Source organism: Saccopteryx bilineata, chromosome 2, assembly GCF_036850765.1.
Source record: "Saccopteryx bilineata isolate mSacBil1 chromosome 2, mSacBil1_pri_phased_curated, whole genome shotgun sequence".
Classification (NCBI taxonomy): Eukaryota; Metazoa; Chordata; class Mammalia; order Chiroptera; family Emballonuridae; genus Saccopteryx; species Saccopteryx bilineata.
Window position 1 is genome coordinate 324,053,419 of NC_089491.1, and position 13,536 is coordinate 324,066,954.

At 41.3% G+C, this 13,536-nt stretch overlaps 1 protein-coding gene across 3 annotated transcripts in view; it reads right to left on the reverse strand.

Moving 5' to 3' along the window:
- Positions 1-13,536, reverse strand: part of CTTNBP2 (cortactin binding protein 2) — a 165,822-nt gene that overhangs the window by 147,287 nt on the left and 4,999 nt on the right. The window contains exons 1-2 of one of the 3 annotated variants that reach the window (XM_066262174.1): positions 6,172-6,267; positions 5,053-5,160 (exon numbers count right to left, since the gene is read on the reverse strand). In XM_066262174.1, coding sequence (XP_066118271.1) covers positions 5,053-5,115 — 63 coding nt within the window. In that variant the 5' untranslated portion in view covers positions 5,116-5,160; positions 6,172-6,267. Of the gene's footprint in view, positions 1-5,052; positions 5,161-5,389; positions 5,476-6,171; positions 6,268-13,536 lie in introns of those variants that run through there. The other 2 variants (XM_066262175.1, XM_066262172.1) reach the window with 2 other exon arrangements.

Genomic DNA, 13,536 nt, shown 5'->3' on the forward strand with positions numbered 1-13,536 from the left:
CTAAGATTCTGATAAAAAAAAATACTTATGCCTGACCTGTGGTGGAGCAGTGGACCTGGAAATGCTGAGGTCGCCGGTTCGAAACCCTGGGCTTGCTTGGTCAAGGCACATATGGGAGTTGATACTTCCAGCTCCTCCCCTTCTCTCTCTCTGTCTCTCTCTCCTCTCTCTCCCTCTCTGTATCTCTCTCTCCCTCTCTAAAAATGAATAAATTAAATAAAATAAATTTTAAAAAATACTTGTAGCAAGAGGATTAGAAGCAAAGGCCAGAAGATTCCATGAACTAAATAATTAGCATTGAATAAATGATTTCCAGATAAATTATAAATTCAAATTTTGAATAGTCAATTAAATTTAACTCAGAAGGCTTTGTACCTTCCTTGGATTTCAGAAAATATAGCTGCTTCTCCAAAGTATTTTTCTCTAGATTTCATTTAACATATCTGTTGTTCAAAGATTTACTTCTATTTTGTGCCAATGATGGGGAATTGTTGTGAAACATGACTTATGCTATCAAATTAAAATATATTTCAGTTAAGCAGATTTATTCAATTCACATTTCCATCTTTTTAAAATTTAATCCTCCCCATAAAAATTAACATCTTGAATAATACATTTATTATAAAGCTATGGACTTGTTTTATTGGAAAATATTTTTATCTTAAACACATAAAAATAATAAAAGTATCAAGATATATGTTGAAATTTCATAACTTTCCTTCCAAAATCACATTTATGAATTATACTGAAAAATCACATTATATTGCCATTAATTCAATGACCTATGCCATTTTTAAAGATAATTTGAAAATCAAAAGCAACAAGACAGTATGATTAAAAAAGAAAAGTAGCTTGGTATGAAATATCTTTTTAAAGTTTCTAAAATTTTCAAGGATTTGAATCCTCACAACAGAATCACTTCTAAATTTTAATAGGGTTCAGGATACAAATTAGGTATCTTTATATCTAAAAAAGTTTTAATATTAAGTTCACAAACATTTACTACACTCAGAAAAATATTACTTTTGTCTTTTTTTAAGAAAATGAAATGCACAGAACAGAAGCATACTTATTACTGGCTGAGTAGATTCTGACTTTTACTTTAGGAATAAGTTTATCTCATGATGTGAAATAAAAATGAAAAAGTTTCCCATTTTCTCTCCTTCCCGGTTTCTTTCTGGGGCATTTGCCAGTCACTAAATAATAATCCCATATTAAAGGAAAAGGCAACTAAGTGACTCATCTGGACCCAAGTAGTTCATCAGTTTCACTGGCTTGAGCAAATGCCCAAGGATATAACAGTCCATCAGTAAATCACACAGTGAGACCATGACAGCCCTGACAGAAATATGACATTGACATTATTATAGGTAATAATGTAATGTAACAATACAACCATCTAGATAAATCAATCACAATTCTCAATTTAAAAATTGACAATAAGCTTTAAGAACCTCCAAATCCACACAGTTTGTGCATGGCACACTTTGTATCTGAGGTAAATCATACTCTTTTGAAGCTTCTTGTTTGTTTAATTTGAATCTATAAACAAAGGAGACTGATATCGATCACTGGTTCTCCACAGGGGCAGTACCCTAGGAGGCATTTTGGAAACAGATGAAAGCATTTTTAGTTTTCACAGTGATTGGCACCAGGGGGCAGGGCTAGGGGTCTGCCACACATCCAGTAACAGTGGCAGTCCCATAACCCCAACAACATATTTTTTAATTTAAGCAAGAGGAGGGGAGATAAAGAAAAAGACTCCTGTATGCGCCCTGACTGGGATCTATCTGGCAACCCCCACCTGGGGCCCATGCTCTGCCCATTTGGGGAAGATGCTAACAATGGAGCTATTTTTAGCACCTGAGACAGAAGCTCCACAGAGCCATTCTCAGTGCCTGGGCCCAGTGTGCTCAAATTAATCAAGCCAGGGCTGTGGGAGAGGGAAGCAGAGGGGAAGGAGGAAGGAGGTAGGGAGGTAGGGAGGTGAGAGAAAGAGAGAGAAAAAGAAAGAAAGAAAGAAAGAAAGAAAGAAAGAAAGAAAGAAAGAAAGAAAGAGAAAGAAAGGAAGAAAGAAGAGAAAAGGAAGGAAGGAAAGAAGGAAGGGAGGGAGGGAGAGAGGGAGGGAGGGAGGGAGGGAGGGAGGGAGGGAGGGAGGGAGGGAGGGAGGGAGAAAGAAAGAAAGAAAGAAAGAAAGAAAGAAAGAAAGAAAGAAAGAAAGAAAGAAAGAAAGAAAGAAAGAAAGAAAGAGAGAAGGAAAGAAAGAAAGAAGGTGGTGGTGGAGGGGTGGAGAAGCAGATGGTCACTTCTCCTGTGTGCCCTGACTTGGAATCAAACCCGGGACTTCCACACGTCGAACAACACTCTACCACTGAGCCAATCAGCTAGGGCCCCCACAACTATGAAATGTCCTTCTGTTCATTCTTTTCATTTGAACCTTCAGTATGACTATCTGAGCCTAGAGAGTAACTCCTTTTTACATATTTCAGTTTTAACAATTGCTGAATTTTCCAAGGATTCAACTCTCATATAAACATGCACTTTAGTTTGGAACTTTACCAAAAGTCATCACCATTTCAGAAGCATCACTTTGCTCACTGCATACTGGCTCACTGTATGTGTGTCAACAATATGGCACATCTGGATCAGGGTTCTTCTGCAAAGACTGCATTCATGACAGTGCTATGAATAGGTGCAAATAGCCAGACATAAAGTAGAGTTATGCCTGAGCATTTATATAAGGTGTACCAGAAAGTTCTGTCCGTTTCTATCACAAGTTTTGATACGTAAGCACATGTTTATTTGGCGCATGTGTGGCTCTCTATTTTTATCACTTAATGTGTAATACTGATGTAGCAAATTAACTAAAACAAAGTTGATTCATGTTAGTCTTATGTGTGAAGCGATAGTGTACCCATGGCTACTGATAAAGTTCATTTACGCCACTGTAATTTTTACGAATTTCAACAAGGAAGAAATGCTACAGAAGCATGTCTGTTGCATCCACCATATTCCCCGGAGTTAGTACCCTCCAACTATCACTTGTTTTTGTCCTTACAAAATTTTTTGAAGGGCAAAAATTAAAAAATGAAGAAGATATCAAACAAGCACTGGTTCAATTTTTCACATAAAAAAATAAAACATTTTTCAAAAATGGGATATACAAATTGCCCTCATGCTGGCAAGAAATCATTAATAACAATGGCAATTATATTATTTAATAAAGTTTATTGACAGTAAGAAAAATTTGTATTTTGTTTTATTCCAAAACCGGACAGAACTTTCCGGTAGACCTTATATATTGAAATGCACAGTATTTTGTTCGTTCTTTCTTGTTACTTTATATCACAATTAGGGCAACGTATTGGTTATTTTTAACACAACCAACTTATATACTTGCAATCCATAAATTTCATTGCAGGATAGCAAAGAGTAATACAAATTATTTTTACGACAAAGAAAAACACTAGATCTGATAGGGATGCAAACCACTGGCACAGAATATCAAGTAAGGTTCTCTGCATCTCTGACATTCCTTGAGTCTGTGAAAAACTTTCAGTTTGGCAAGGCCTGATCATTAGTAAGTCTTTACCTCTACTTGTACTGAGAGTATTGCAATTAAGTTAAAAAGAGAAATATATGGGTTGCTAAGGCGATCATAAAAACAGACTCCACTAAACTCTTAAACATTTGTGTGAGCAGTGGGAAATGCCATAGTGATGATGTCTTTTACAGGTTCCTGGGGACAGAAAAACACCGAAGGTAGAACTGGAGCCTTCACACCACTTTGGCCTGGAGAGGCTACACTGCTGGCTTCACAGGTGATGGTGCCCTGTTTTCTCCTGGGACAGAGAGTCACATGTTTCAGGGACACCCTGCCCCAGCACTTCTCCCACAAAGTTCACTCAAGAAAACACACGTTGGCAAGCAACGAACACATTGTTTCAAACGTGGAACAGTAATCCTGTCACAACCAAATTGCGCAAGTCTACTTAGCAAAGCTTGGCATTCAGAAGGCAACACCTTCCACTGAATACCGGCATGCAGACGGCATAACTACACCCTCATTTTCCTGAGGCAATCATTCTCTGTCTCCAGACTGAGGGATAATCAATATCCCCGTTGCATTCCTTCTCAGTTAGGGAAAACGTGCTGAAGTCATTATTTCAGGAGCTGCATCACCCTGTCCCCACATCGCTGGATTTCTAGCACGTCCACCGTCTCCCTCATGTCTGACCACCCATCATTATCACCCCTTTCCCTACCGCATTAGTGCCCACTGGATACAATGACTTTTTGACATTCCACAGATTTTATATGTTCAAATAAACTCCCTAAGACAAAGGGTGAGGAAATACTCCCTGATAAGAAAAGATACCCATACCTTTCATATAATAAATATACTCATTTTGGTCAAATGACCAAGAGCGAGAAAATACCTGATTCTATACAAAGCACTCGGTGTAAAAGAGAGAACAAAACTCAAACCAAAACATGTGAAAGACTGGGAACAACCAATTAAAAAATTCTGCACTGAGAAAGTTGAACAACATTATTTTACAACAACAACAACAAAAAAAAAAACCCAGAAAAAGAAGACTGTATTGAGGTATTTAAGTAACATATTAGAAGAGAATTCTTCACATGTTATTATGAAAATTTCAAAATTACTCTAAGATCAGATGAAAAAGTAATACAACTATTTGAAGATATACAAACATTCAGTTTTTAACTCTTGTGCATTTCTGAAAATAATAACATAATTGATATAGGAAAAGAAAAGCTCTATTCTTCACTGACCTCACATATGTGTAGAATACCAAATTACCAATTTTCTGAAAACTTATGCCTTTAACCAAATAAATGCATGAAACATAAAAGGATTTGGGAACCCAGAGCACTTAATTCTCAAGTTTCCCATAATTTTGGTGCTTGAGTTTATAAAGATTATGGCTTGATGTCTTGACTTTCATCTTAACACAATGAAACATTTTAAATTGATAGGATTGAAAAACTAAGAAAAACAGAACTTGAGCCCTGGCCCGGTCTTACCCGCAGGGCCTCGATGACGAGGTCTCTGGCCTCCAGTTCCCCTTCCATCACACTGAGCAGCATCCGCAGCTCGGATTTACTGAGGGTGTCCACATCAAACTCCTTTTTCTGTAACACAAAAATTTTAAAAGCAATGGAAAAACTATTTCTTGGAACAAGACCCATGTCCATGCGTGCAGCCCCTACGGAAGGAACGTGCTCTTTCCTTTGGTACCCCTGCCCGCACCACACACAGACACACGCGTGGGGCAGACGTGCAAGGGGGCATCCTCGCCCCAGTGGCTCAGTAAATCCAAGAGGCACTGGGTCCTCATTTGGGCACAATCTATGCCCTGACCTTCCAGAAGGAGGGTGAAAACACAACAGCAACATCGTAAACCTCCCCATAAGCAAGCACTATTTCCCCAGCCTGCCAGCACTTCTAGATTCAGAATCTCTTCCAGCTGTGATGCAGAGTGAAAGTCCCCTGAGTTCGTGCCTTAACAGGTCCGGTGCATGTTGGGGAGAAGTTGCGAGGGTGGCCAGGAAAGTGTGAGAATGTTTTCCTAGAAGGGCCCAACGTAGAGGCTCCTGGAAGGCTGTTAGAGACTCCGGAGCGCCCAGTAATAACAGGCCATGTTTATAGAACTCTCCCCAGCCCCGGCTCCAGCTGGCAGCCATGGCCAAATATGGCCCACAGATGTGTGTTCCTTGGGCCACAGTGTGTTTTGTTTTTTTATTCAGGCAGCATTAAAAAAAAAACCCCGAAGATATCACCAAATAATCCAGAGCTCTGGCTTCCCTTCAAACCTGATTCTCATCCCCACAGGTAAAACCCCAGAGCCAAGTAGCAGCAGCCCCTTTAGAAGGAACATGGTCTTTACTTTGACTGACACACACACACACACACACACACACACACACAAACACACACTGTTGAGAGGCTTTGCCCAACACCCACATTCCATTATCTGGGCCTGTGGTCAGGTGAGTCTGGCACCCCAACTATATGGTGATCACGTGCTTTCTGACACGATGCCTCCACAGTTTCTTGTCACTTCAAAGGTAGGCTGAACCTTCCAGAGAGCCAGTTACAGCATGAGGTGCCAGCACCAGGACCCTGGGGGTCACCATCCTCACCTGCCACTCTTCCAGCCGCACTGCTGTCCTTTCTGCATTTCTTCTTTGGTGACTGCATCCAAAATCACCGCTTTAAATCCCAAAGATCTACCCCTGGTTCCCAATTATTTTGTCTCCAGCTCTGCTCACTAACCTCACAGCACGTTTTAGGAGCAGGCCCCTGGACAGTCGTGCTCCAGAGGACACTGAGACAGGACCAGTGCTCACAGCTCCGCCTGGGTGAATTCCCACAGCCTACGCTCCTCCCACAGCCTCTGCTCCCCCTACATGAGCCCTCCTGTGGAGAGACTCATGTGATAAACCCAGTCACCATCATAGTAGGGGAACCTATGTTCATCCCCAATGTCTCAGAATACCCAACCTCAGAAGCCATACTTTGGGACATGCCAGAATACCCCTCCACATTTTCACAGCACTCACTCAGTGGTTTCCAAAGTATTATCAAAGATCCAAATCTAATCTGTAAACATCATCCTGTCTATGTTTTCGTTAAGAGAACCACAACGCAGAGAAGTTGGGTAATGTGCCCAGATCACACAACGAGGAAAGAGCAGGACTGCAGCTAAGCACTTGACTAGTCTACACACGTTCCCAGCACAGTGCAGACTTTCTAGAGATGAAAAACAGAGCCATTCTAGCAATCAGCGACTAAGAACTAGTTTAGCACCTACGTACCTGACCCTACACTATCCCTCTGACACAGAAGTAAACATGGCAAGCCCATAAATGATTCCAGGGACTTTCAAACGGGCATGACCAGAAACTGGTGCCTTCTCAGTTTCAAAGGAACCTTCTGAAGATGATAATAATAATATAAAGGATGAGAGACCAGAGGTAGCTGGTTCTTCAGAGAAAAAAAAATTAAAAAGATGTCTCTCTTAAAATTGTTTGTGTTTGCACATACATTAGAATAGTTGTTTGGAAAGGCAGAAGATACCTATTAAAAAGGAGAGAGAGAGAGAGGGAGGGAGAAGAAAAAGCCGTAGCAAGCCTAAAGCATGGGTAGTTCTGGCAGGCATAGAAGGATAACTTAGAGATGTTCCTGTGACTAGTATAATCCAACATAGCAGGCCTCAAATTTGGCTCCTACTCTATAACGGTGTCACATAGGTCTTATAACCCAATAGTTGTCAAATTCAGACACAGGGAAGAATCACTTGGGGACCTTGTTAACGGGCTGTGTGGGCTCCCCGTGAGAGTTCCTGGTTGAGTTACGTCTGCGGTGGGGCCCCAACTTTGTCTTTCTAAAAAGGTCCTGCTGCTGCTGCTGGTCCAAAGACTACACGTGGAGAACTATTTCTACAACTTGCCCTGGTCTCGGTGTTCTCAGCTATACAATAGAAAGCCCAGCATCCACCCCAGAGAGTTCTTGTGAGGGTTAAACAGAAACATAAGTAAGTGCTAAATAAAGGTGGGTGACTGTTATTAATAAAGGCAGGTGATTGCTACTAAAGCTGAGTGCAGCCAGGGGTTTTATATAGGGAGAAGGGGGATATTGGCTGTAAGCCTTTTCTTTGAAAATCTACCAGCCCAAGTCCAGCAAACTCAGTTTAATGACTATGACAAAAGACAGACTCTTTTATCCTGGTCTTTCCCACTGAGATAGGAGAATAAGACGCAATTCTTATCTGCTTCATAGCAGTAACCTTCATCCAGTGTCTGTCCACAAGAACTGTTCAAGCAGGCAACACCTGACCACTTAGTGAGAGCACTGACCTCTTTAGATTGTCAAATCCAAAAATGACAACAGCCAATATAATAACGGCCACCCGGTGTGAATGAGTAAAAATAATATCTATTTTTTTGGTTAGATTGGCAAAAAAGGTAATATAGTTTTTGGTGTACTGTAGAATTTTACTAATTAGTTTATATGTGTCATGAGATAAAAGAGGTTGAAAATCGCCACTTTAGAGGGCAATGTTTTCTTAATGCTGCTGCTGGTTGCTCTGAGGATTTTAATTAATGGTTTATTGTCCTTGTTTCTCCAAAGGTTCAAAAGTAAAGCACTCCGTTACAAAACAATTCCATTGATTTGAGAGAGAGGAAGGGGTGGGGAGAGAGAAGTATCAATTGTTCCACTTAGGTGTTCCATTCAGCTGTGCACTCAATGGTAGCTTCTCATATGTGCCCTGACTAGGGATCGAACCCGAAACCTCAGGGTGCAGGGACCATGCTCTATACACTGAGCCACCCAGCCAGGGCCAACACTCCATTTTAAAAACTAATAAATTCTGAAAGACATTGCTAAGACTCTTATTCATATCAGAGTCAGGAGAGCTTGCCTTGGTTCCGTCATCATCAATATCACAGCACATGACCTGCAGCCAATACTTGTGTTTCTCAATATATCAGTAAAAAGGGAAATTCATTAAAATAAAAAAAATGTTTCAAGGGTTCTTGCTAAACCATAGACTGTTACACAGAGGTTTTTTTTAAATATGTCTCTCTTGCCTGACCTGTGGTGGCGCAGTGGATAAGGCGTTGACCTGGAAATGCTGAGGTCGCCGGTTCGAAACCCTGGGCTTGCCTGGTCAAGGCACATATGGGAGTTGATGCTTCCAGCTCCTCCCCCCTTCTCTCTCTCTGTCTCTCTCTCCTTCTCTCTCTCCTCTCTAAAAAATGAATAAAGAAAATAAATAAATAAATAAATAAATATGTCTCTCATCATATTAAATGATGTGTTATTTTTGTTAAAAAAAACACTACTACTTCCTGGCCTGCAATAATAAAAATATTATAATATTTTCCAGTTGTCATTCTCAAATGCTTAATGTTTCCATCTCCTACTCTGTCAAAACAGAGTAAAAGAAAGCATATAACACATGTTACAGGTCATAAGACCCCCAGTATTTTACAAATAAATTCAAAGCATTTTACTATTTTTAGAAAAATAAAGATGCCCCAAAGCAAAAATCTCAATCAAAAACATTTTTATTGTTTCATAAGAAGTGGTATTTTTCTGATTTGACACACAGATGGTACACAAATCCTTAGATACAGAAGAGGTAATTAAGTTTTCTTGGATTAAGGGCAAAATACTTGTTCTAAATCTTATAATATTTTCAAACCACTTGATTAAGGTATGAATGACATACAAAATGGTTTTCATATTGAATGTACACAACTTGTTGATCTGGGAGGCCAGTATACAACCACAAAACCATCACCATAGTCTATGTCAGGGGTCCCCAAACTTTTTACACAGGGGGCCAGTTCACTGTCCCTCAGACCACTGGAGAGCCGACTATAAAAAAAACTATGAACAAATCCCTATGCACACTGCACATATCTTATTTTAAAGTAAAAAAAACCAAAACGGGAACAAATACAATATTTAAAATAAAGAACAAGTAAATTTAAATCAACAAACTGCCCAGTATTTCAATGGGAACTATGCTCCTCTCACTGACCACCAACAAAAGAGGTGCCCTTTCCAGAAGTGTGGCAGGGGCCAGATAAATGGCTTCAGGTGGCCACATGCAGCTCACGAGCTGTAGTTTGGGGACCCTTGGTCTATGTCATAAACAAATCCATCACCTCCAAAAGTTTCCTCCCATCCTCTTTTTTGAAAAATGTTACTTGGCCCTGGCCGGCTGGCTCAGTGGTAGAGCATCCGCCTGGCGTGCAGAAGTCCCGGGTTCGATTCCCGGCCAGGGCACATAGAAGAAGCGCCCATCTGCTTCTCCACCCCTCCCCCTCTCCTTCCTCTCTGTCTCTCTCTTCCCCTCCTGCAGCGAGGCTCCATTGGAGCAAAGATGGCCCGGGCGCTGGGGATGGCTCCTTGGCCTCTGCCCCAGGCACTGGAGTGGCTCTGGTCGCAACAAAGCAATGCCTCAGAGGGGCAGAGCATCGCCCCCTGGTGGGCAGAGCGTCGCCCCCTGGTGGGCATGCCGGGTGGATCCCGGTCCAGCACATGCGGGAGTCTGTCTGACTGTCTCTCCCCGTTTCCAGCTTCAGAAAAATACAAAAAAAAAAAAAAGAAGAAGAAAAATGTTACTTAAAAAAACAAACAAACAAAAAAACAAACCCTGACCTGACCAGGTGGTGGCGCAGTGGATAGAGCATTGGACTGGGATGCAGAGGACCCAGGTTCGAGGCCCCGAGGTCACCAGCTTGAGTGTGGGCTCATCTGGTTTGAGCAAGGGTCACCAGCTTAAGTCCAAGGTCGCTGGCTCAAGCAAGGGGTTACTCAGTCTGCTGTAGCCCCACAGTCAAGGCACATATGAGAAAGCAATCAGTGAACAACTAAGATGCCGCAACAAAAAATTGATGCTTCTCATCTCTCTCCCTTCCTGCCTGTCTGTCCCTATCTGTCCCTCTCTTTCTCTGTCACACACACACACACAAAACCAAAACTGATTTAATAGTCTAATTTGCAAAAGATACAAGAGGAGATAAATTCAAATGCCACACTTACATAAAAAATTAGCATATCTATTGAGAAAAACATGACACCTCTCTTCAAAAAAAGTCACAAAAGACATGTTCAAAGAATAAGCTTTATTATTACTGCACTTGCTTGTCCTAATCAACAAATGATATACCAGATCTCATCTATTAGTGATGGCAAGACACTCAAGGAAAAAAAAAAAACAAAAGAAAACCCTGCTAGGTCCCAACCCTGCAGGCCACTCCGCTGCCCATCATATTTGATGTCTGTCAGAAAAAGTACTCCAGGAAAAGTGTTTCTTAATACCACATTTTTAAAATCTGGCTTGGGAAGCCCAAGGGAAACCAGCGCCCAGTCATCATATAGAGAGATAGCCTGTTTCGGGGCATAAACAAATTATATGTAAAATACAAGGCACAATTCCAAACTCTTACTGTTTGTTCAACACAGCAGTTTTCAACAGCTCTGAGTCACTTCAGGCGGCTGTGAGGAGGGTATCCTGTCGTCCTCACGCAGGCAGAGAGAGAGGGAGAAGATAACCTAGAACCTGGCTGACCCGTCAACTCACACTGTCAGAACTGAACAGAGACCAATACCAAGTGTCCTTTGTGACCTCTCCCCATCCCCAAATTAAAACATGCTGGCTTTACGCATGCATTTCAACAGTCACAGCCACATAGGGCCAGAAGACCCTTACCCACATTCTTTAAGAATTAATGGAGTCAGCACACTGATGGTTGTCCAAAAGCCTTAGGAAACATTATGAGCTACAGTGGCAGAAGTGTCCCTTGGGTCTTCGCCCAAATGTATCAGTTATGGTGAAAAATCTAGTGATCAAACACAAAGCCAGATAGGTGCTCTGGCTCTTTCCACAAACTCCAAGAACATTTCTTCCAGTTTCAAAACTAAGGAGTTGTGCCTACTTTTATCAATGAACATCCCACGTGGGAGGGTGGCGGGCTTGGAGCATGCAGATGGGCTTGGAGGATGGTACTTCCTGTGGTTGGACCTCATGTCTGTCAGCGGTACAGTGAGAAGGTACTGAGGGGTATGTATGTACAAGCTCTCCAGCCCCTCAATGTCCTCATCTGACAGACCAGCAGAGTAACTGGATTACTGAACTGAGGAAATTTAGGTCATTCCCTCAAACCTTTGAGAAATATTTGAGGAAGACTAATTTTGCCTCTTTGCTCAGAAGTTACAGGGCTGTTCTTCCTTCCCAGTATAACAGTGCACACTAATAAGTAACCACATATTTAGAACTTCCTGTACACCCAATATTTATGCTCCCGGGTGAATAAGAAAGGCTGTAAAGGAGGGCAAAGCCATAAAATTCATCCTGAGGTTCGAAGACTGCCTCACAAACATGAAAAAATTCAATCCAACTTTCCAGGTACAGAGCATTAATATTTAAAATATTAATAAAATTTGAATCTAGACAATGATGATGATCTTCATGAAGTACATATATTTACACTCTAAAACTATTTCAAATCTCTGACGCTGTGTCTTACACATTGGGATTATTCCTCCCGATTCGTGTTCCTGCCACGGTCTGCACACTCCTGATTTCATTCTTCCTAAGTCTTTCTCTAATCCAGCATCAGGACGAGCTCAAATCCTCCTTTCACATGTCTTTCCAGCCTCCAGAATTCTCTCATTCTCTCAAGTCAGTGCTAGCGTCTGTTTCACGACTTCATTAGGCAAATTACTCATGTCCTGCGTTGTGTATTTCCTCATGATATTAAACTTATTGATGTTAACCCTGCATTTCTTACCTCTACTAGATGTTATCAGGACAAGAGTAGTACATTTTTCCATGCTTTTACCTACTATGTATGCACCCCCTCTTTGGTATAAAATGCCTACTATTTCACTCGAATAATAATACCTAAAGCAACAGACTGAAAAGTCAGGGTCAACTCTGCGCAGGCATAGACCTCAGCTCAACCACACTGCCAGGGGCCTTTCATGAAGGAGAAGCAACTCTGTACATTGGAAGGAGGCAAAACTAACACGTAAATAGACTGTCAAGAAGGAAATCAGGTAATGGATGTAACTAACTTTATGTACAAGGAAACTGGAGTGAGAAGCAGAAAAGTGGCTGGGTCAGGGGCGGCGGCCTCTAACTATTAAGGACAACTGCCACCCTTCCCCTCCTTTCAGATCTATCCTCATTTTCTCCTTGGAATAAAATGACAACTCAGATAAACCAAATGCCTATTTCCATCCAAGCTCAGCTTCTCAACATTGCATCAGTTGAGACATGGACCAACTCTACAAGCGAGTTGATATTGAGCTCCATAAGTGGGCATTAGAAGCTTATTATACACTGAATCATCTCAATTATCTGCAGGTAGCAAATGTCAGCACGCTGATTTTCAAGTGAAGGAGCTGATGGATGGATGGATGGATGGACGGACGGACGGCTAAAGGATATTCTTACAGTTATAAAGCCCTTCAGTGGAAGAGCTCAGGCCTTTGAAATCATCTTGATGCCTTTTCAATGAAACATAAAATGGCCAAAACCAAATCATTTGCAAAAATAGTATCCGCTCTACAAAGCAGTCACCTAGTCCTAGGCTATACCGCGCTTACAATAATAACCTTTTAAATTCATCCTCAACCTCTTTGGCTACTTATGGAAAAATTTATTCCAAGAGAGCATTTTCCCCTTGAAATCAGGATTTCTACATGGATGGCATATTGCACATAGCATTCATTCCACGATCTCACTTTTGTGTAATTTATAACTAATTAAACTAAAAAATTTTAAGTCCTTTGTTGTCAACATCGCCGCCATCGCCTTTCTTGTAACCAGTCTCCAATTTACTATGCAATTGTCCAAGGCAGACGATAAGTTTCCTTTTCCATGTTACATGTGTTGCAAAAGTGCTCCAATGGAGAGTACAATTAAGTACATTCCAGTCAAGTCTTCTAAAGCAAGACTCAGTGGTCAGGTGGCACCACATGTG